This window comes from Ambystoma mexicanum, chromosome 10, assembly GCF_040938575.1.
Source record: "Ambystoma mexicanum isolate Mex_15411 chromosome 10, UKY_AmexF1_1, whole genome shotgun sequence".
NCBI lineage: Eukaryota > Metazoa > Chordata > Amphibia > Caudata > Ambystomatidae > Ambystoma > Ambystoma mexicanum.
The window spans coordinates 539,677,287-539,700,991 of record NC_090932.1 but is presented as its reverse complement, the minus strand read 5'-3'; the positions used below and the strand labels follow the sequence as shown (position 1 = coordinate 539,700,991).

At 44.4% G+C, this 23,705-nt stretch overlaps 1 protein-coding gene across 3 annotated transcripts in view; it reads right to left on the bottom strand.

The window, feature by feature from the left end:
• FARP2 (FERM, ARH/RhoGEF and pleckstrin domain protein 2) overlaps positions 1-23,705 on the bottom strand; it is a 4,051,843-nt gene that overhangs the window by 1,197,625 nt on the left and 2,830,513 nt on the right. For all 3 annotated transcript variants that reach the window (XR_011276033.1, XM_069618112.1, XM_069618113.1), the window contains exon 15: positions 7,859-7,948. Coding sequence is in view for 2 of the 3 variants with exons in the window: in XM_069618112.1 (XP_069474213.1) it covers positions 7,859-7,948 (90 nt within the window). In the remaining variant the exon portion in view is untranslated. The remainder of the gene's footprint in view (positions 1-7,858; positions 7,949-23,705) is intronic.

The window sequence follows — 23,705 nt, the reverse complement described above, 5'->3', positions numbered from 1 at the left end:
CCGGGTCCGTGCTTAGAAACCTCTTTGGTATTAAGCGCATTATAAAAAAACAATTATAATTATTATAATAATTATAACAAGTAGTTCGAGTAGGTTGCACAGTTTGGTCACAAAGGGTGTGTTCTGGTCAGTTGGCTCTGTTCTGCTTCTTTGATCCTTGTTAAGTCCATCAGTGGTGTTTACGTCTTCTCGCCCTGTGTGGTTGAAGTGTTTTGGGATTTCTGGTTGAGGTGGGTTTTCAGTAGATACGTAGCACAAGACAGAGCATGATTTTGGTCATGTTCTTGCAAAATGGAACTTTTCCATGAAGACATTTAGTTTAGGGTTTCTTTGTGATTTTTAGTTCGATGAGGTAGTAGTTTGTGATGTTCGGTTTTCTTCACTGGAGCTTGCTCCGTTTATGGGAAGTTCTTGTATTTGTATTTTTATTGTGCTTTATATAGCGCCTTTGTCCAAAGCACTTTACATAAGACGATCAACAGTACATAAAATCAGCTACATAAAATCAGCAATGCAAATCAATGTTCAGATACTGCAGGTATCGATCCATCAGAGGACTGAAGCAGGTGAGTTTTTAGAGAGGAACGGAACAAAGGATAAGAAGAGACAGAGGCAGCAGGTTCCAGTGAAAAGGGGCAAGGAGCTAAAAAGAACCAAAGCAGGATTGAGCACAGGGGGAACGGGGAAAATTAAGTCTAAAAAGACCAGCAGAGGGAAGGGAGCAAGAAGGAGAATAAAATGAGAGGAGAGATACAAGGTAGTCACAGGCGAGTCTGTAAAGAGATTTAAAAACTAGACAAAGAAAGTTATATTTAAGCTGAGCGTAGAAAGACAGCCAGCCGAGTGGGGCAAGAGAAGAAGAGATTGAGTCCTGATAAGAGAGAAGGCAGAGTGAGCGAATAGAAGAATGATAGATTGATTTAAGAGGAGCGAGACATGAGCAGGGAAGACCAAGGTCTTTTGGAAATTGGTGCATATTGTTGAGGTTTGTGCTGCTGGGTGTGTGTTTGCTGGCTCGTTATATATGTCTTGTTTGGGTTTATGGTACCCTTACTTAGTTGAGGTTTTTTAAGTATTTTGCTAGTTGGTTACCTGGATGGGAAATTACCCATTGGCATGTAACTCAGTGGGTGAGATTATGAGTGATAAAGTATTTCCGTGGTTGGTTGTCCTGGTCGGTGGATGCCCCAGCGGCCAGTACAATTCGAGTGGCAGTTTGTTGGGATGGTCCGATCTTGCTGTTGGTATTTTAGTAGATGGGAGGATGCAATATTAGTAGCCAACTATCCCAGTGTAGCAGTAGTGCATGTTTATTCGAATAAAAATGTCCATCAAACACATGCAACACATATCAGGAAAGAAAATACTTAATCCATTAATACATAAAAGAGTAATTCATCCCTGAACATGTTAAAAATACTAGAACAATATAACAAATTGACACATTTCCATGGATGTTGACCGGCCAATACGGCCGAAGAATGGTACATTTCAGACTTGCATGATGGTCCACTTTCTTATGTCCCCATAACCAGGACAGAACAATAAAAAGTGACTCACATTTTCATTCGGGACACCACACAAGAGCTTCTCAAAAATTGCATTGTAGGCTCCACTTTAGTTGCTCGTCCCGAAATTGATGTCAGGATAGCCAATAGTGTCAAAGGCCCCAATAGATTTGCTTCTGCCTTTGCCCAATCATCCGGCTCCTTCTCCAGTAATGGTGCAAACTATCTGGCCATACATGCCATATGATAGGCATACACATTAGGAACTCCTAATCCACCTCTCTCCTGGGGCAATTGCAACTTCCACAGTTTTAGCCTAGGAGGCTTGTGGTCCCATAGAATTTATGAATGAGAGAATCAGAATCTGTCCAAAACTTCTCCCCCACACGCAAGGGGAGCATGCTCAGTACATAAGTTATCCTTGGTGCCGAAATCATTTTAAGCACACTGACTTTACCCTCTAAAGATAGCTTCAGTAGTTTCCATCTCTACAGATCCTGCTTAAGAGAGACACTCAAGATCTTCATATTCTCCTGTACCATTCCATCCATTTTATTAGTCATCCATACACCCAAGAACTTGAGTTTCTCCAGGCACCATTTTAATCCCAGATTTGTAACTAATTGTTTCTCAGTATACCCTGTTAGTTGCATTGCCTCACACTGTGACAATTTATCTTATAGCCCGAGCACACATTAAAATCTGATATTAGCCCCATAGGTATTGGCAGTGAAGTTTCCAAATCCTTCAACACCAGCAATATGTTAGCTGCATTAAGCCACAATTTCTGACCAAATCCACCATACCCAATGCCTTCTATCCTCCTTTCCTTTCGAATTGCCGCTGCCAAAGGTCCAATTGCAATTACAAATAAAAGCAGGGACAAAGGACATCCCTGTCTAGTACCACTTTCCAACTCAAAATGCTCAGATCTCATACCATTGGTTCCAACATCAGATGTTGGGCCAGAGTATAACAGCTTTACCCATTTAACAAAGGATTCTCCAAGACCCATCCTTGCTAGAACATTATATAAGTAATTCCAATTGACCCGGTCAAAAGCTTTCTCAGCATCCAATGAGAAGACCGTAGCATCATCACACTTGTGTATAGTCTGGGCTAGTGTTTGTAAAAGCCTTCTCATATTGTTAGCAGCATGTCTTCCCTTCACAAAGCCGGACTGGTTTTCATTAATCAATTTCGTTAACAACAATTCCAGTCTTCTTGCCAGAGTTTTCGCCAAAATCTTCTTGTCTGTATTCAGAAGGCTGATTGGGCGATAGTTTGCAGGTAATGTTAGGTCTTTATCTTTCTTTTTAATCAGAGAGATGGAAGTCATGACAGGTTGTACAGGGTAACATCCCAGCAGACCGAGAAGACACATACATGTCGCATTACAGTTCAAATACATAATCTGGCATGATCTTATGGAACTCAACAAGTAGCCCATCTGGCCCAAGTGATTTTCCAGAATTCAGAGATGCAACCGATTTCCACAGTTTGTCTACAGCTAACTCGACATCTAAATAATTTCACTCTTCAAGTATCCATTTCGGCTGCAGCAGCTCTGCTTTAAAACTCGTTAAGTCACCAGAAACGTTAGTCTCATTTGAATATAATCGCTCCTAGTAGTCCTTGAATACCGTATTAATCTTTTTAGGATTAAATGTTATGACCCGTCTGATTTAGTGATAGACAGAATAGCCCTGTCTGCTGCCTGGCTTCTATTATGCACCGTGGGGAATGTTGTGCTGTATTGAGTTTATTGTATCTATTATATTGTATCGATTATACGATGTTGTGCTGAAGTGTTCTAGTTAGGGGATGGGGGCAGGGGGAATGGGTTTCTTTAAAATATTTTTAGCAAAATTGAAGTTTTTGCATCTTCGAACTAGCATTACCTTAAGAGGGTGCTTTTTTTTCCTGTTCATTTTCATTTTGTTGTCAGGGCTGGTGTGGTCTAGATTCTGCAGCATATCAGCAGTGTTTATTGAACTTTAATGGGTTGGTTGAACGCCTATCTAAACGTAAATCTAAAGATGGGAGCAAGCTACGACCATCAAATAAAAATAACGCAGTCCTAGTCAAGTCTGTCAAAATAAAAGGGCCTATACTAATATTTCTTTTTTTTTAATTAATTTAAAGTGCATTTTGGTTAATTAAAACCTTATACACTAACAAAAACAATTACATCAATAATAAGAAACATACATTAATTTCATATTAACCATACATAAAAAGAGATGGTACATTTTTAAAATGAGAAACATCTTTCAATCTATTTCCTATTATTCCAATAAAAACACACACATCAAATCATACAGATCATACAAACAAAGTATCACATTTGAGGGAAGATATCACATTCTCAAAAAAAAAAAAGAAAAGAAGGATATAATTTGCCAATAGTTTAAAAAATTGCTCGCTTCCAAATGTAAAAGGCTGCTCCAATAAAAACCTTAATTTCACCATCATAAATTACTGACCAGAATTGATTAGATTCAATCATTTGAAGGTTGCCAACTAGATTTGAGTACCCTTTATAATACCATTCCTTTAGTTTAATACACATAGTTAAAATGTGTCTTGCTGTCTCCACCTCTAATTTACAGTGCCTACACAATCTTTCAGCACGGGGTATATTAGCCCAAGCCCCGGTTATTTCATTACATGGGAGAGTGTTCATACGTAACTGTAAAATAAATCTCCTCAAAGTTCTATTACCCGTGTTTAACAGATATTGTTTCGGAGTGGCTGGTTTAAGGCCTTGTAGAGCATACATTGTATATCGGGGAATATAATATAAATAGGACTGATTTTCACACAAATCCCAAATACATACTTTTTCTTTGAGGTTTTTCAAAATACGTACAATATTTTCCTTCCCCGTAATTTCATTAAAACCTAAAATTTCGAGGAAGGCTAGTGCTGTATTTTGTAAACTAACCATATAGTAATTCTTAAACCTGCCTTCGCTCTTGTTTTTTCCTATGAGACCAAGAAGGCTTTCATTCCCCTCTTGCCCCAATATTATTTTAAAATAAAGTTTACAACATCCTATTTTCAACCACGTGGAGAGGGAAATAATCCCCAACTCGCATCTTATTGCTTGTATAGGCACTGCTTTGGATAACCCAAGAGCTGGCCTCCAGAGCTTCCCTTCGAGTTGGTCTAGTTTACTCAGATATTTACTTTCCACTGTTTCTATAGCATACATAATTCCTGGAATAATACAACTCTTGTATATTTCTAAAAAAACCTTCAATGGAGTGGCCACCCTTACTAGCCATGTATTTCCTTATCACATTCCATTTCTTTAAAATGTTCAAAATTATATAACTATACTAATAAACCTATTGCCAATCCTTACTTCTAAATACAAAATGGTGTGAGACAATGGTGCATACAAATAGAAATGTGTTCAAGAAATAATAAGTCAGGATAGTTGAGCAGTTGGCTTCCCTTCCCCACGTTTTCAGCACGGGCAAGGCGGCACGTTCGAGCTTCACGCACACTCTGGCTTCCCTGCCACAAGGATAGTGTTCAAAGCTAGTTATCAGGGCCTTTTGCCAAACCTTCTTTTCCAATAACAATCTCTTACTGCAGAGGGCCTTTCCCAACAAATAAGCACCAAGTTCCTTTCTTATCAGGGCTTTCACATGTACAAGTTCTCATTTTCAATATTCATCATGGGTCTCTCTCCTTCAGGTTTGGACCCCTTTTTACCACAATGTTCACAACTGGTCTCCCTTGTTCAGGCTCGGACCATGCAATCTCACTTTCTACATGTTCCATTTGATATAAAAAATCTAAGGCTATTAAATGTGCGATGGGTTTTGCTTAACCATCGCAGGACCACTTCGATTCACTTCACACAATGTTCTTACTTTTGTTTCTGCCACCTCTTGGCTGGATACTTTTATAGAGACCTTCGAATGAGCACCCACGGGTCACTGGACCACTCTGTCACTGGTATCGTATCTTTCTTTCTCAAAGTTCAAACATTCATCAGCAATTTAGCTTTATTCATGTCTTTCATCACACACGTTTAACGATGCTCGTTCCTGCAATCGTTATACAATGTTGCTGCATGCAACCTTGACTTCAACACAGACCGGTCTTGCGTCGGCCTCCCCAACTCACCGGCTGTGTTGGTCTCTCTGGCGCTACTTTGTTCTTGGAGCCAAGGACGATACAACGGCAGCTGCTGCTCCTCCTCGACTTGGTCAGCTACGCAGGACGGCCTCTGGTATCTCTGACACACAATGCAGGATTCTTTAGCCTGGTTTCCTGGCCTTATGTTGTCTGATCTACAAGGTTTTGGAAATTAACCTTTTTCTGTCGGAAGGTTCAAGGGTATTGCCACCTTTGCAAACCCTTCTTGGTTTACTGTCTTTCTCCCCTCGTTCACCTGCCTTCTCGAAACTGCTGCTCCTTCGTGTGATTTGGTTCGTGCCGAGTGTGCTCTTGTGCTCTGCCTTTATCAGTGTGGGGAAGTTTAATGGATGTCAGGTGTGCGTGATTGTCAGTAATTGCCTGACTTCACCTGACCATAGTAGCCGGACATGTCAGGTACACGGCTCGGGTGTGTTTTCTCCCAAAGCGGCTGTCCGTGTGGAAGTGTTTGTTAAGGGAAAGGGGGGGATAAAGTTCACACGTATCCTACCTGGTAGGATGAGGTAAAGGTGTTACAGGTGGAGGGATGCCGCATCTCGCCATCCAGTGTCCTACTCCCACTCCCCAAAGATCCCTCACCCAGGTGATCCTCCCGCACTGGTCCAACTCCAGAAACTGGATTCAAAAGCGATTGCTGTTTCCTGGCCACCTGGATGACCATACCCAAGGGACTAGCAGGTGAGACACATTCTGGATTCTCACAACAAAGCCACGCTGGCACGTTAAGCAGTTACCTTTTTGCACCGTGGGGATATAGAACATTGGGAAAGGGGGAGGGCCGTAACCAAAAGCAGTAAGCAAATCAGGTCATAAATATCTAAAAGAAGCACACCTTGGTAGAAACGCATTAGAATGGGGGGCGGAGAGGCAGGATCATGGTCTTATATGAGGCAGAGGCTATGGCAGAAGGGCGTGGGTATTTGGAGAAAGTCAATTCAGAGAAGGTAAGAGGAGGAAGTTGAGAGAGTGAAAGCAAGATGCCAGGATTTGGAGACAGAGGCGCATGTGGAGGAGGTTGTGGAGAGGAAGGGAGGAGTAACCACAGAAGGGAAAGACAGGAGGAAGAGGATGACAGGAGAGGAGGAGAGTGACAGAGGATAGTAGGAGGGTAAAAGTGGCACAGAGAAAGAATAACATCAAAGAGGGAAAGTAGGTGACTGGAGGGAATGAACAGAAGCACATCTGACCCCCAGACGTCTAGGGTGGTAGTGTGAAATAGGGCATACTCTAATTCTGAGAAAGGGGGAGCCTGGGGTGGGTGGAGGACAGAGCATATGAGGAAGTGTTGAAGAGGTGTAAGTAAATAAAGCACCAGGATAGAGAGGAGGAGGAGAGAAAGGAAAAAAGGGATGTCCCCTCGATATGATCTCATGCTGAGACTTTGAATAGTGGAAAGGGGGCTATTCGGCATTAAGACCAGGACGCTCAAAAAGGTAGGTGGGAAGAGGACTAATGAGAAGCCAGTGGACAACTAGGTGGCTTTCTCTTTGCTTACAACTCTGAGGCTTTATTTAAGAATGACTCAGATTCAATGTCTTGCGCAGATACAGAAAGCAACTACCACTAGCAACCCAAGACTATGGGAGGCGGTCTACGCAAAATGCTAAAGCTACCACAACCCAGTCAAGAAGGCAGGAGGTTCATGAAAGGCGCTTCAACCAGAGAATGTGAAAGGGGGTGGACGAGAGAATCCACTAGGGGAATTGTGAGACCCATTCTAATTTCAGTTCTTTACAATATCCATATGACAAGCCCAGTAAATAGCCCTAATACACAATGTTACATTCTAATAATAAATAGAAGCCTCTGAAATTAGGCTTAACGTTTCGTGATTTGATATCAAAGTGAAACGTTCAAGAAGTGGTCAAGAGATTTTGCAAAATAGTGGGTGATCTTAAGAGGATAAAGAAAGGGAAGATGTTGAGTGGCTGGAAAATTGGACAGATTGGTTAGTTAGTTGAAAAGCCAGATCAGCCAGAGTTGAAAAGTATTAATAGAGCATTTGAGATGAATAGTTGGATGATGGTACAAATTTGTGTTTTTACTGCTGCACCTGCTGCTTACATAGCCCAATGCCAATTTTGCATCTGTCCATCAGGATACTAAGATAATGTATGTAGAGATTTGATTACTACCACAAACTAGAAAAATATCCCCACAGCTTCAACACTCACCACAGTTATGATTTCCAAGTCCTTCAGGTAAGTTCTTTCAGTCATCAGAATCTCCTTCGCAATGAAATAGGCTTTATCTGTTGGATAGCGCTAAAAGAGATATACAAATCAGTCATGCTTCAATTGTAACCAAACCACTCCTACAAGACTAAGATGCTCGAGCCTTATACCAGACAAATGACAAAAGCCATTACACTGCCAAGAAGTAACAACGGTGGCTTTACAATTACAACATTCAAATAAAATAATATTTACAGTGATAATCCCCAACATAAAAAACAAGCAAAATAGAAAGTAACTATTTAACCAATACGGCAGTAACTACAGAGTATGGGAAATGAAGTGTGCACATATATACTGTCACACCAGGCGCCTCGCACAAAGTTAACAAGAATAATTACTTCTATTCTGAAAATGGTGCCGTATGCTTTATATTTGTATTGGAATCACAAGTTAAGTATTAGGTACACTTTACAACATGATAATTAGGTTAGTAAACAAGTTAATACACAATGTTGTATATCCCAACTGAAAATGTAGGATTCTAGGCATATATTAAACCAAATTATCCTTGTGAAAACTGTGTGCCCAGCCAACACAGGTTTCGAGCAATCGCTCTTCTTCAGGGCTGTATTTAGCAATCACAATATCAAACAGTAATGCATCTGAAACTGTAGGCGCTTTCTCGAACTTCAATGGATTATTGTCTAATATGCAATATCAAGGGGAATTGCCGGTAGGCTAACCCACTGTGAATGATTGTGGATATTACTGCAATCCACTGATGTTCAGATTTAAGGAGCACATGTATTTCGTGCGGGTTCTCCGACAAGGTGGCGGTATGTGGCTATCATACCGCCACTTTGTCGGAGTACCCGCACAAAATGCATGTGCTCATTAAATTTGAACATCAGTGGATTGCAGTAATATCCATACTGCATTCAGAGTGCTTGGCGCACTGCTTGCCACAAACAGAATCATTCACAGTGGGTGAGCTTACCAGCAATTCCCCACAAAAAAAACAAGAAGGCTACTGATGTATGTAGTGGCTCTCTTCTATAACACCTAACAGGTCTATAACACCTAACAGGCAGCATCTCCATATATTATTGCATATCAGGCAATAATCCATTTAAGTGTGAGAAAGCAGCTACCGTTTCAGATGCATTACTGTTTGACAAGAAAAACACAAAAAAAGGGGAATGACAGGTTGAGGTGCGCTCAATTTCTCCAAAATATATGGGCAGTCCTATGCAGCAGAAACCGCACTGAAGGTTCCCCTTGGCTCCTCCACAGTTAACAGCTTGAAAGTAGAATTGTACAGCTAAACTGCACAGTGGACTCAGTTTTCAAAGGGTTAATTCCTCCGTAGTCGATATAGAGCTCTAATGTTCTTAAATAAGCAAAGAATCCAGTGATGTGTATGGTGATTTATTGCAGTCACAGCCGACACGTGTTTCGACAATAAGGTCATCCTCAAGGCAAAACGTAAAGAGTTAAGTCCCTGTTTAGATATCTTGAGTAACAGAGGGTCGCATGTAGGACCGGATTCTGTGAGGAGTCCTAGTAGGAAGTGCAATTTGAGCGCCGGAATTTGAACCGGTGCAGGGTATCTTGATTAATGTTAAAGAACATATATATTCTCCCGTATAAAGAATACCTGAACTTGAAATAAATGGGATCAATCCCATTTGCCGCGTGTCAGGAGCGGCTGTGACATGCAGCATATGGGACTGATCCCATTTATTCCAAGTTCAGGTATCTTTACCTTATATACGGGGGAATATATATGTTCTTTGACATTAATCGAGATACCCTGCACCGGTTCACATTCCGAGCGCTCAAATTGCACTTCCTACTAGGACTCATCACAGAATCCGGTCCTACATGCGAACCTCTGTTACCCAAGATATCTAAACAGGGACTTAACCCTTTACGTTTTGCTTTGAGGACGACCTTATGGTCGAAACACGTGTCGGCTGTGACTGCAATAAATCACCATACACATCACTGGAGTCTTTGCTTATTTAAGAACATTATAGCTCTCTTTCGACTACTGAGGAATTAACCCTTTGAAAACTGAGTGCACTGCGCATTACTATTTGATATTGTGATTGAAAAGTACAACAATGAAGAAGAGCGGTTGCTCGAAACACTTGTCAGCTGGGCACACATGTTTCACAAGGTTGATTAGGCTCAATATAGGCCTAAAATCCTACATTTTCAGTTGGAATATACAAAATTGTGCATTAACCTGTTCACTAAACTAATGATCATGTTGTAAAGTGTAACTAATACTTAACTTGTGATTCCAATATATAAAACATGCAGCACCATTTTCAGTATTTAAGTAATTATTCTTGTTAACTTTGTTTGAGGTCCCTGGTGTGGCAGTGTGCTTGTACTTTACCTGTTCATGGGTGTGCCAGGGAGAGACACAATTTGTCTGTCTCCAGGGGAACTCACGTCATTGCAATTTTACACTCCCATTTATTTTTATTTTTTATTTATTGGTGCTTCAAGATGTCACAAGACAAAATAAAGGGCAGAGTGGAGGAAACAGGGAAAAACCAACAATAACGGTCCTACTAGGCTTTGTGTCATTTGGATTGTGTCAGTGCAGGGGTAAGGGGAGTGGTGAGGAGGCCGGGGGGAGCCAGTAGGGGCGGAAGGGATGATGTTAGGGTGAGAGGGAAGTGAGGGGCAGGGTGGAGGCATAAAGTGCAGGGACGTGGAGGAGGGGAAGAAGAGGGCCCCTGAGGGCAGGCAAGTGCTAAGGGGAGGCCAGGTAGCAAGTGCCAGGGAGTGTAGGGAGTGAGGACCACATGCTAAATGCGAGGAAGGGGTGGACCAAACTCAGGATGCATACCCCACCAGGCTAGTCAGGGGAAGGGGGTCAGGAAAAGCAAGTGCAGGTGGAGAGTACATTGGGTGAGGAGGGCCTGGTGCCCTATGGGACACAGAAGGGACCAGGTAGCTAGTCAATGCGGCAGAGGGAAGTAAAAGAGAAAAGGAGGATCTTGAGGTTTCCGGAACTTAAGGAGAAAGAGATATACCACCCACTCTCTGCTTATAAAAGCGTCCGATCTGCAGAGAGTTGGAGCTAGAAGACCGAATGGCTATAGCATGGAGGTATTTGGGGAGAGAGAGAGTTGGATGTAGCGGGGTGTGAGGCCCCAGAAAGCCTTGTAGATGATGCAGAGGATCTTGAACTTGACCCTTGCAGTCACCGGGAGCCAGTGGAGAGATTTTAGGGCTGGAGAGATGGGGTCCCTGGGCTTGAGGCCAAGGATAAGCCTTGCAGTCCTATTCTGGATTAGTTGAAGGGGGCGGAGGGAGGATAAAGGCAGATTGAGGAAGAGGATGTTACAGTAGTCCAGCTTAGAGAGGACCACAGCTCTGGAGACACTGAGTTTCTGGGGCAAGGTGAGGAAAGGGAGAATGCCTCTGAGGAAGCGCAGCTGAAAGTGGGCCTTCTTAGCAAGGTCAGCGATATGAGGAGAGAAGGAGAGAGAGGAGTTGAAGATGACGCAAAGCTTTTTTTGCCTCAAAGGAAGCTGAGGGGAGGGGACCCATGGAGGGCAGTCAGAGAGTAGGAGGGAAGGAGGGAGCAGGGGTCCCAATGAGAAAGATCTCAGTCTTACTGGCATTAAGGCAGAGATTGTTAGTAGCGCACCATGCCTGATTGGAGGCAGACAGTCAGGAACGAGGGAGGACGAAGAGGAGGAAGTGGAGGGAAGCTTGAAGCAGAGCTGCTTGTCGTCCAGATAACACTGGAAGTGAGGAGAGAAGGTGGAGATCAAGTGGGACAGATAGGCGAGGTAGCTGTTGAAGAGCCACGGCAAGAGGATCGAATCCTGAGGGACGCTGCAGGTGGAGAGTGTGCCGGAGAAGAGAAAAAGGGCCCAATTGAACCTGGGACAGTCGGTCAGATAGGAAGGTCGGTCAGATAGGAAGGTCGCCATCCAGTCCAGTGCCAGGTCCGTGATGCCAAGGGTATCACAGAGCTACTTAATAAGGGTGGCATGATTGACTGTATCAAAGGCAAAGGAAAGATTGAGAAGGATGAGAATGGAGGGAGAGTTGGAATCTAGATTTGAGAGCAAGTCTTCACGGGCGTTCAGGAGAATAGTTTCTGTGCCTCTGGCTGCTCTGAAACCAGAGTGGTGGTCGTGGAGACAACCAACAGATTAAGTGAGGTGGATCAGTAGGGAGATGACCAACTTCTCCAAAAGTTTGCCCATTAAGGGGGTAAGGGCTATAGGGTGGTAGTTACTCAAGCAGGAAGGGTTGGCTTGGCAGAAGGCTTTATTAAGGACAGGGTCCACAAGGGAATGCTCGAGGGGTAGAGGGATGGAGCCAGTGGCAAAGGAGGAATTGCAGAAATCTGCCAAAGCTGGAGCAAGGGAGGCAATATTGTCCTTGACAGTTCTGGAGAAGCAGGGGAAAACCTTGTTGGAGTAGACTTTCAAAGAGAGGACTTGTTTAGAGACCTGGTCTGGTGCTATGGGCGGGAAGGAGGTGAGTAGGAGGGGAGAGGGAGACCGAGGGAGGCCTGAGAGAGGGTGAGGGAGGAAGGTGGGGAGGAGAGGAGAGAGAAAACAGGATGTTTTGAGTTTGGCTGTGAAGTTGGTGGCCAGTGCAGTGCAGAGGGCCTGGGAAGGCAGACAAGAAATGAAGGGTGCAGTAGGATTGGCGAGTTCCTTGCAGGTTTTGCACAGATCAGCCATGTTGTTGGTGGCCCCAGAGGTGCAGGCTTGGATATGGGCCCTCTTCTTTGAGCACATGGAGGAGAGTCTGTATTGCCTTTTGAGCAGGCGGCAGGCTAGTCTGTCAGTGAATGTGCTTGAAGCCAGCCACTTCCATTCAGCAACATTGCACTTGCATTTCAGAGAGGCTAGGTCAGAGTCATACCAGGTGTTCCGCTCGGAGGCAGGCTTCCTGTGGGTCCTGATGACAGGGGCAAGTATGTCCAGGTTGTTGGAGATGGAGAGGTGAAGGTTAGCAAGGGCTGTGTCACTGTGAGAGTCAGTGGCTGGAGTGGGAGGGGGAATGAAAGTGGCGGCAAAAGCAGCAACTGACACTCGCTTCCTCGGTTTAATGACGAAGGAGACTGGCAGTGCGGGCAGAGGCTTAGCCGGGGGACCCAAGAGATTCAAGTGAGGAGACAGGAGAGTATGGTCAGACCAGGAGAAAGGTGTAGTGAGAAGGTTGGAGATGGGGATGTCTGCTGGGATGAGATGTCCAAGGTGTGTCCGGCTGAGTGGGTCGGACCGGAGGGTAGAATGCTAAGGGAAAGAGTCACAGAAAATGCGTAAGAGTCCAATGGCTGCATCAGGAGAGTCAAGGTGAATATTGAAGTCTCTGAGGAGGAAAAGCTTCGAGCAAGGAGGTGTCAGAAGTCAGAGGAGTGTTTAACGGCAGAGCCAGAGTGGAGGGTAGCTAAGTGAAGCTGGTTGCCACTTCTTAAGGTCTTTAAAGGAGGGATACAGGGAAGTGGTACACCCGTCTGTAGTAGCGGTGGGTAAGGGAGGTTGCACAAGGAGGAGTGGCAGAGGAAGTTGATGAGAGACGGAAGACACCCATCAAGAAAGAGGAAGTTCGGCGGAGAGCCCTGGGCCATGACAGTGCCGTTCTGGTAGACATTAATGATGCACCTAGAGGATGGAAGTATGCCAAGAGACTTACCATCTGGTTCCACCATTAATGAGCTAAGAAGAGAAAGGGGAGAGGACTGAGACCATATGGGGAGTCCATGGGTCCGGAGAGGGAGCGATAAGGAGGATGTCAGTGGCAGTCTGCCTGGAAGAAGCGTTGACGTAGGTGTCAGCAATGGGAAGGCCTGCGTTGAAGAGCTCTTTCTTGAACTTTTTTCTTCCAGGCTTCAAGAGATGTAGGATAGGTGATAGAGTGGCTGTTAGGATTAAACAGGAAAGATGAAGAGCACCATGGAGGAAGAGGGCAGAGAGACTGGGACACTCCCAATTCCTCAGTTTACACATACATACTGACTAGGCCACTAAGGAGATCCTTTTTTATTGTGGTGTAACGCAAATTAAAGGCGTAAAGGCCTTGAGTAAGGCATATCTGCCTTTCATTCACACCACATTTTTATGCCAGAGAGGAGGGGGGTGGGACGCAACTTGTGTTCCTGCCGCCTTCCCACCTCTCTGCCATACATATGCTCCAGTATTTGCCCCGGCATGGATTTTCATGCCGGCGCAAATGAGATCCCCATGGGGTCCGTCAGCTGTATGCACAAGCATAAAGCAGGCGAAACCCATAGAGATCTATTCTACACGCTGTAAAGTAAAAGTAAATGCTGCCTGGCATACAAGCATGCTAGGCAGAGTTTACTCACTTTGCACAGCAAAAGGTGGTGTACACACGTGTATGCTGTATTTTGCCCTGCACATTTGCACTCTGCTATGCAAATGACAAAGATTTGGTGGCAGGGACCTGGCTACGTCTGAGTGCAAATATACCAGTTCTCTGCAATCAAATTACAAATGTGTAGAAAATGGGACCCCAAGTAGGACACGTAGTGATTAGGATAGCCAGGGAACCTGGCAGAATAGATGAGTATGGCAGTCATTGGCTTTACACTGAAACTGAAAGCCCTAACTAATTTTCTGACAAGAGACCCCTGAAGGTTTGTATTTGTCTGACTGGTTAACCAAAGCTTTTCTCTAATCAGGCCTTTCTAATGCCGCATCAAGGACACAAATCCTGATCACTGATATGCCCTCCAACATGCGTGCACCAAAAATAGAATGCTCGAAAATCTCCCGCAAGGGCAAGGAGCTTTCACCACTGACATTGTTTTTGAAAGGAGGAAAATGACACACTTTGAAGTCAAACTACAAAAGAGGATATCTGCCACTGAATAACAATATACCCACAAATAAAACAAGGAATATGTATGTACTACTGACATTGCCACATTTTTTAAAGAGCAATGGTCATAGTTTCTCGTTCAAACGTTCACAAGATGGTGCACCTTTGATCAGAATGGGTAAGTAAGGTCAGATCCGACTACGCCTCGTTAACATAACAAATGCTACTTTCAAAGGCATAAGAGTGGCCGGTTTTTACTCCATATCTCCCAGCAGCTAGTTTAAAGCGGAGAGTTCTTTGTGCATCTCTGGCAGCAAAAAGAAGCCTTCAGAGAGCCAAAGGCAAGTAAACTGTGATGAAGATATGCAGTTGGTTATACTGTGAAAAAGACCATCTGCAAAGTCCCATAGCACTGCTAGTTGCAGACCATAAACAGGCAGCTCTATAACATTAAAGGTGATGTCGGAAACTGGAAAATTTTGATATTCTCTGAAAAGGCACACTTGTTAAATTGTAGTGCTCATGAATACTTTAACAATAGACATATTCTACATTTTAATGCTTTGGGGATAAAGTGCAAATGTGTCCAGCAAAGAAACACCAGTCATGAAATCCCACATTGTAGTAACAGGAGAATCTCTTGAAATGAACTATTTTTTCTATTTTTTGATCATCTGTTTATGGTTAGAACATCAATAGCAAACAAAAAAACAAGAATAATGTTTTCAGTCTTGTTGTTTAAGTAAATAACAGTACAGCATTCATATACAAAAGCAAATAAGATTCTATGCACCAGTGGTTTTGACAGAGATGTTAATTGGCATCCAAAGAATAGACAAATCAAGTAGGTGCAGCAAATGTGTTCTACATATGTTCAATGTGCACATGTGTATGACAAGGAGCTTATAATAAATGTGAGGGTCTTTTATAAACATAAACAAAATTAAGGAGCATTACAAAAATGTATCACAGCACCTCAAATCTACCACAACCACGAGCCACATGCCTACCCTTAGCTCTGGGCCCCCATCCACAAAAGCCCCCACCACACCGTTCAAATTCAGGGAGGTCACAGAATACGAAGTTATTGAGATAATGAACAAGATTAAACCATCCAACTGCAAAGGAGATCCTTGCCCCGCCAGTCTGATCAAAGACTGCACTGAAACACTCGCCCCCTTCCTTAAATCATTCATTAATGCTTCCTTCAACCCCAATACGGTCCCAGACAGTCTAAAAGAAGCCTGGGTGCGCTCGCTTCTAAAAAAACCTACTCTCAACCCAGAAGTAGCTACCAACTACAGGCCCATCACCACCGTGCCTTTCCTGCTCAAGATTCTGGATAAAGTTGACTACACGCAAATCCAGTACTATCATGAAACCAACCATATTTTAGGCAAAAGACAGTCAGGCTTCCGATCAGGTCACAGGACAGAGTCAGCCCTACTCGATTTAAAAATACAGCTTGCAGACACTATGGATAAAGGCAAACCGGCACTCCTTCTCCTACTGGATCTATCTGCCGCCTTTGACCTTGTCAACCACAATATTCTAGGCATGCACCTAAAAAATGAAGCACACTTCTCCCCGCAAGCCATTGCATAGGTGGCCTCATTTCTAAATGGCAGACTCATCAAAGTCTTTTCAGACACTGCCTTGGCAACCCCTACCATCATCCACTGCGGCATCCCCCAAGGCTCCTGCACCGCCCCCACTCTCTACAATATATTCACCCTCCCTCTCTTCAACGACCTCGACTGTCGTAACATAGTGTACACCAACTACGCAGACGATACGCAGGTACTACTCCCGCTAACTGGGACCTATGAAGAAGATGTGACAGCACTAACCAAAATCTACACAGCCATCCAAACCTGGATGGCGGCCAACGGCCTCTGCTTAAACGGGGACAAAACCGAAATCCTCATAGTAGGGACCAATGAAATTCTCAATAAACTCCCCCCTCAATACAAATCCTTCAACATCGACAACTCCACCATCACAGTCTCCAAGACTGTTAAAACCCTAGGTGTTCACCTAGATGCCTCACTATCTATGTTACGCAGGTCAACGCCATAGGCTCTTCCTCAGCGCTCACCACCAAGGTGATAAACGCTGTCAAGCCTTTCCTCTCCACTAAAAACTGCCTGTTCCTCTCCAGAGCCACTATAGGAACCAAACTGGACTACTGTAATCCCCTTTTCCTAGGCACCTCCGCCCACAACTTAAAAAAACTCCAAATCACGCAAAACAACCCGCTCCGGGCAGCGCTGTCCATTCCCGAAAGGGAACACATCTCACAAGCAAGGAAAGATGCTCACTGGCTACCGGTAAAGGAACGCATACTTTTTAAAGCCATGGCCATCACACATAGATGCCTCTCTCTGGATGCCCCACCCTATCTTGCAGAAAGAATCACACCTAAAGCCTCCATCAGACCCACCAGAGCTCACCTCACCAACATGATCACGCCTCTTGCATTCTGCATTGTTCCCTGCCTAACATGCTAATGTATATGCAAGCTTTGGTATTTGCTTTGCCTGTGTACCCTGATCTGATGCACCCCCATTGTTTGACTCTGAATAAGTAGACTTAACCTGTCTTAAACTCATTAGCCTGCATTGCTCGTACAGAGCACGCACTGCCTAGCCAAATAGTGCCTGTAACGCTTACCTATAACTGCCTCACAGACCCAGCAGCCCTTCCTTTCTAACCTCGGTAACATGCTACCACGCTGGTCCTCCCTAAGGTCACTGCTCTCCTCATTACAAGTACTACTCTCAGTGTGGTCAATTACCAGGTCATCACACCTACCACCTCCCAATTTAGCTGCACCTAGCTCCTTGCACACCTCATCCATGGCCACCTCTCACAGATCTCCTGATACCTACCAAAGTACTGCACCTCAATACCACAACATCTACCTCAATGATCCGGCCCTATGGCTCGACCATTTTGCCAAAAAACCCTCACCTAACCAACCATGTCCTATCACTCTTAGAAACCTAAGATTAGGATCTAGACTTATGGGTAAGAAGGGACACCCCATGTACCTGAGTTCATACCTCAAAACTCATACGCACAGCCCGCCTCCACAAACGGCCACCTCACCCACGCCCCATCACACTCAAACCATCACAGCTTCATCAAGCAACGTTGGTTTAATTAAAGATGCCCTGATTAACGCAAGATCCCTAGCTGCGCACGCTCTGGATATTGCTGATCTTATCAAAACTCAGGAACTCGACTTCATCGCCATCACCGAGACCTGGCTGCACGCGGCTTCCGGCCCGGCACTCTCATTGGCCATCCCCACTGATTACTCCATCATCAGATGTGATCCCACCTCGAGAGGTGGAGGAATTGCTTTCATCGCTAGAAACTCATTAGGACTTAGAACCATCCCAAGCACTAAAGTGGAAACTGCAGAATTACTCTCTGTCAAGCTTGGACTCTTAGCTAACCAAACGGCTACCATCCACCTAATATACAGACCCCCTGGTCCACCCACATCCTTTGTGGATGATATCTCTACGTTAGTACTCAACAATGCTAAATCCAACTCGCAAACCATCATTCTTGGCGACCTCAATCTAGGACACCAAGACCCTAATGATCCTGCGGCCCTCGACCTAGCTAATACCTTAACAGATTTAGGTTTCACTCACCACATACAGGAACCCACCCACATTAAAGGGCGATCCCTTGACTGGCTTAGTGACACCAATTGCAATATTAGCGTAATCTCCAACGCCCCTTGCTTGTGGGTCTGACCACCATGTCATCACTTTCAGCATTGAAGCAGCCCCACCACCCAGGCCTTTGGTCGCCCCAGCCACCCTCACTAGAAATAAAAAGAACATTACGACAGAAAAAATACTCCCCCTTATCCTTCCCACACTAAATAACCCTCCCGACACTTGCTCAGACCCCACCAACCTAGCCGACATGTATAACCAGTCACTGCTTGCAGCCATCAACTCTATCGCCCCGCTCAAAATGAGGAAACCCAAACAACGAGCACACCTTAACTCATGGTTTACTCCCCAGCTTAGAGTGTTACGCAAAGAGAAATGCTCAGCAGAGTCACGCTGGAGAAGTCACCACTCCGACGCCCACAAGGACAGTCTTCTGATAGCCACCCTTAACTATAAAGAAGCTGAACTCCAGGCAAAAAAAGATTCTTATAATATCCGCATTATGTCAGCCCAGTCCAATACTAAGGAACTCTTTAATATCCTTAAGGAACTCGAGACACCTGCAGCCCCCCCTGACTCTTGCTCCAAAGACAACACTTGGTGCACCAATATTCAGTCAGCACTCCTGGGTAAAATTGCTACCCTCCAATCTAAAATCAGGGACAAACAGAAATCCCTACAGCTTGACCAACCACCGACCACACCTACACTTAATACACATTTAACCTATCCGCATAAACCTTTCTCCTTCTCCCCACTCACTACTCTCGAAGTAGAAAACATCATAAACAATCTAAAACCTTCCAATTGCCAAGGCGACCCCTGCCCAGCACCTATTATCAAAGAAGCATCTCATGAGCTAGCCCCGTTCATTACAGCATTCATAAGTGCCTCTTTCAAGACGGGTATTGTCCCCGACAACCTAAAGGATGCATGGGTTATCCCACTCCTCAAAAAACCCTCCCTTGACCCTAATATCCCAACTAACTTCAGACCTATCACTAGGGTCCCATTCCTGCTCAAGATCCTTGACCGCGCAGCCTACCTGCAGATTCAGGATTACCTCGAACTAAACAATCTCCTGGGTTTAAGACAATCAGGGTTCCGCCCTAAACATGGCACAGAGTCAGCTCTGATCGACTTGAAAACTCAGATGGAGTCACTGAAGGACAATGGGAAGCTAGCTCTTCTCCTTCGCCTCGATCTCTCTGCGGCTTTTGATCTGGTCAACCACCAAATACTCTGCCAGCATCTCAAATCCGCAGCCCACTTCTCCGACTCTGTCAATGCCTGGATCCACTCATTCCTGAGCAATAGATCCATGAGGGTCTTCTCACCGCTGGCATCAGCGGATCCCTCCCCCATTCACTGTGGCGTTCCTCAAGGCTCGTGTGTATCCCCTACGTTGTATAACGTATTCACCAAGCCCCTCTTTGATGTGCTTGACTATCTTGGTGTCTCCTACACTAACTATGCGGACGACACCCAGATACTCATCCCTATCACAGGAGACTACACAGCTGACACCAAAGCCCTTAACGATCTTTACTCGGTCATCCAGGCCTGGATGGCACAGCACGAACTCTGCCTTAATGATGATAAGACTGAGCTCTTACTTTTAGGATCAAATCATCGGCTCAACAAACTAGACCAAACCTACAAGTCCTTCATTATTGACGGCAATGACATTAAAGTCTCCAAAGATACTAAGACGCTAGGGGTCTATCTTGACTCCTCCCTTTCTCTGAACAGACAAATAAATGCAGTTAGGTCAGCTTGGGCCTATACCTGCAAACTTATCACTGCCTGTAGACCCTTCCTAAACTCCACCAACTGTATCACACTCGCCAGAACTCTTGTTATGGCCAAAATCGACTACTGTAGTGCTCTCTACCTAGTGACCAGTCAGTCTAACCTTAATAAATTGCAAACTGTACAAAATAATGCCTTAAGGGCAGCCTTAAACATCCCGAGACGCTCTCATATCTCCTCCGTCAGATTGGACTTACGCTGGCTCCCGGTAAAACAGAGAATTGCCCTGAAAACCCTAGCTTTGACTCACAAATGTCTGAACAACAACGCCCCACCTTACCTGTCCACTCGCTTCTCACGCCACACCTCCACTCGACCTACCAGAGCAGCCCAAACTCACAGCCTCATCGTGCCTAGATGCAAACTCCAAAAAGCTGGTGGGGTGAGCTTCCCCGTCCTGGCCTTTAAAACTCTGGAACACCTTGCCCACACCTATCAGAATTGAACCATCATTCCACTCCTTCAAGAACAATGCTAAAACATGGTTGCTCTCCCAAGTCTCATGAGACCTTGACACAGTCCAGACTCCATGTGGGGTACAGAACTGAATATACATTTTCTCTCTGCTCTGTCCCTGTATTATACACTGTTAATGGTACCCTTCGGTACATGTATATATGCTGTATATTTTTGTAACTCACTGTAACTACTGCTTTTTGTAACATGTTTAAGAGTATGCGCCCGGTTGCCCCTGGGCCTGGTTTTTTGCGCTTTATAAATAAAATAAAATCAAATCAAATCAAATCCATGTCCCCACGTTTCAAAGATCCAGGACGGGAGGATCCAGCTTCCAACACCTTGCACCTAAAAACTGGAACTCCTTACCTACTTCACTAAGGAATGAAAAATCATACCACACCTTCCGTAAAAACCTCAAAACCCTCCTATTCCGATAAAGTCCTCCACATGCACAGTTGTGCTTGCACTGCAACCACAGCATAGCATAACCTCTAAGTTCAATGTTTTAAGACCAATGTGAATGTTCCCAAGCACAGCTATGCTTGCGCTGTAACCACAGCAATGCATAACCCTTTAACTTCAATGTCCCACTGCAAATATCTGTTGTACTCTGTTACTATATTCAAGATCAAGTCTGCTGTAACAGCGCCACGATGCTCCAGGGCAGTTCTGTGCTCTTTATAAATGCAAATAAATAAATAAATTGTATTCATGAGGGTAGCATCTTCATTAGTACCAATTCTTCTACAAAACAGCAAATAGTTTTAGATGCAAAAGCCAGGGTTTCACAGTATGCCTCCACCCTTACATGGCAAAAAGCCAGGTCTCTCAAGCAGCCAACACACCAACAATCCAGTAGAAACAGAAGTCCCACCAATTTCCTGGAATGGCCGCAATACCCCAGTCAAAGCCCAAAAACCCAATTATAGTAGAAGGCAATATTGTGTGAATTACACCATTCATGAGCACCCCTTCAAGCCTTTAAATGGATGCAGCGGCTATGAAAGGCCATTTATAAGGAAAGCCAGCAGCCATATGTGTTTTGTCACATTACAAGCAGCAGAGCTACACAGAGCTGATTTGTGTGAATTACACCATTCATGAGCACCCATTCAAGCCTTTAAATGGATGCATCGACTATGAAAGGCCATTTATAAGGAGAGCCAGCAGCCATATGTGTTTTGTCACGTTACACGCAGCAGAGCTACACAGGGCTGATTGGTTGGTACACTGAACCAGTACAGGCCAAGAAGCTGTCCAATCAGCCAGACAACTACCAGGCTGAACCTCCATACTGGCCCCCAAGGCCTCCTCTGCAAGTCCACTGTTCACCATAATGAGGTCAGCAAGCATGAGGACAGCCTAACGCATGTACCTGTAATGGCAGATACAGGGAAAACAACAGACCAGTTACTGATCAGAACGCAACCAGAAATTGGAAATAATCACTTATGGTTTTGAGAAATACCAAGAAAAGGATCAGCCACCAGTGCAGCATCTGATCCACAAATATTACCTGCGCTTGGTGAGGGACTCAATCGCATGCATCCAGTATCTTAGCACAGACCACCTCACCTGCTCACAGCTGGACAGTGAATTTAGTCTCTAGTCACGGTCAGTTCGCAGATGTTCAATCATCTTAGACAGGTAAGGCCAGAAAGGTTTTTCCTCCACATTCTAAAGGTCAGAAAGGTTTTTCCTCCACAATATGGTACTGTGACGTCAGGTTGCAGGCACCCAGCCAGATGGTGACATCTGATGCAAAATGCACCCTTACGAAATCCGGGACCAACTTTGATAGAGTTTAGGGATCGAATTAAAATGTCTGCGATTTCGGAGGAGGGATGCGGATAAGTCAGTGTCTTTTCTTGGTTTTATGCAATAGGCATTCATTTTTGGACTAAAAAGGGCAGAGGCAACCTGGGGAAATGAAGTCCTGGACAGGCCAGGTCTAACTATGAATCTGTTAGGTAGCTAGTTAGTATAGTGGGAAACCGGACGAAAGAATGAACGATGATGAATGGTTGCATGAGCCGCTGACTAGGTTTGGACCAAGCCGATACCAGCCAAACCAAGGCTCACAATTGGGTCTGCTGAAATCAACACCAAGAAACTATTTGAGATTTATCGTAGTTTGGAAAAACGCAAACTCCAATCTCAACAGTTCGTATCCTCTAATGAAACCTGCAACAACATCCAACAAGCTTTTGCCAATAAGATCTCTGAGAAACGCACTAGGATTGCCACCTCTTTAAAGTCACACACACCTCATCCACTTCCGAATACAGAAAGTTTTACCCGGCCCTCTCACTACTTCTCTTTCTCACATACTTCAGAAGACAAGATCCTCAAACTTCTGAAACAAATGCGACCAACTTCATGTGCAGGAGAGATTCTACACTCTAAATTCATAGTAAAAAATCCAAATTTTTTTCCTCTTTCATAGTGTGTTCGTCAGTTCTTCATTTACTCATGGAATGGTACCCGACAGTCTCAAACAAGTCATTGTTTCTCCCTTAACGAAGAAACCAGGTTCAGACCTTAACAACCAAAGCAACTTAGGCCCAATAACCAACTCTTTATTCTTGTTAAAGATTATTGACAAAATTGCTACAACTCAGTTTCAGCATCATCTGGAAGTTAATAACATCCTACACCAACAACAATCAGGTTTTCGGGATTTCCACGGGACCGAGACCGTGTTAGTGGATTTACAGATGAAAATGCTCACGATTGTGGAGAGGTGCAAAACGGGCATGCTGGTATTTTTGGACCCGTCAGCTGCTTTTGATTTACTGGAACATTCATGTCTCATGGACCGATTACGCTCTCATGGACAGTGATCAACTGATGCTATCAGCTGGTTCTCTTCTTTCTTGGGTAACAGGAAATCGCGTGTGTGTTGGGGCAAAGCTACGTCCGCAACTTCACGCATTACGGAATGTGCCCCATAAGGTGCCTGCTTGTCCCGCTCCATATTTAACATATACATAAAGCCTTTATGTGTCTTGTTAACTTCTTTGAGCATCTATTATTCAAAT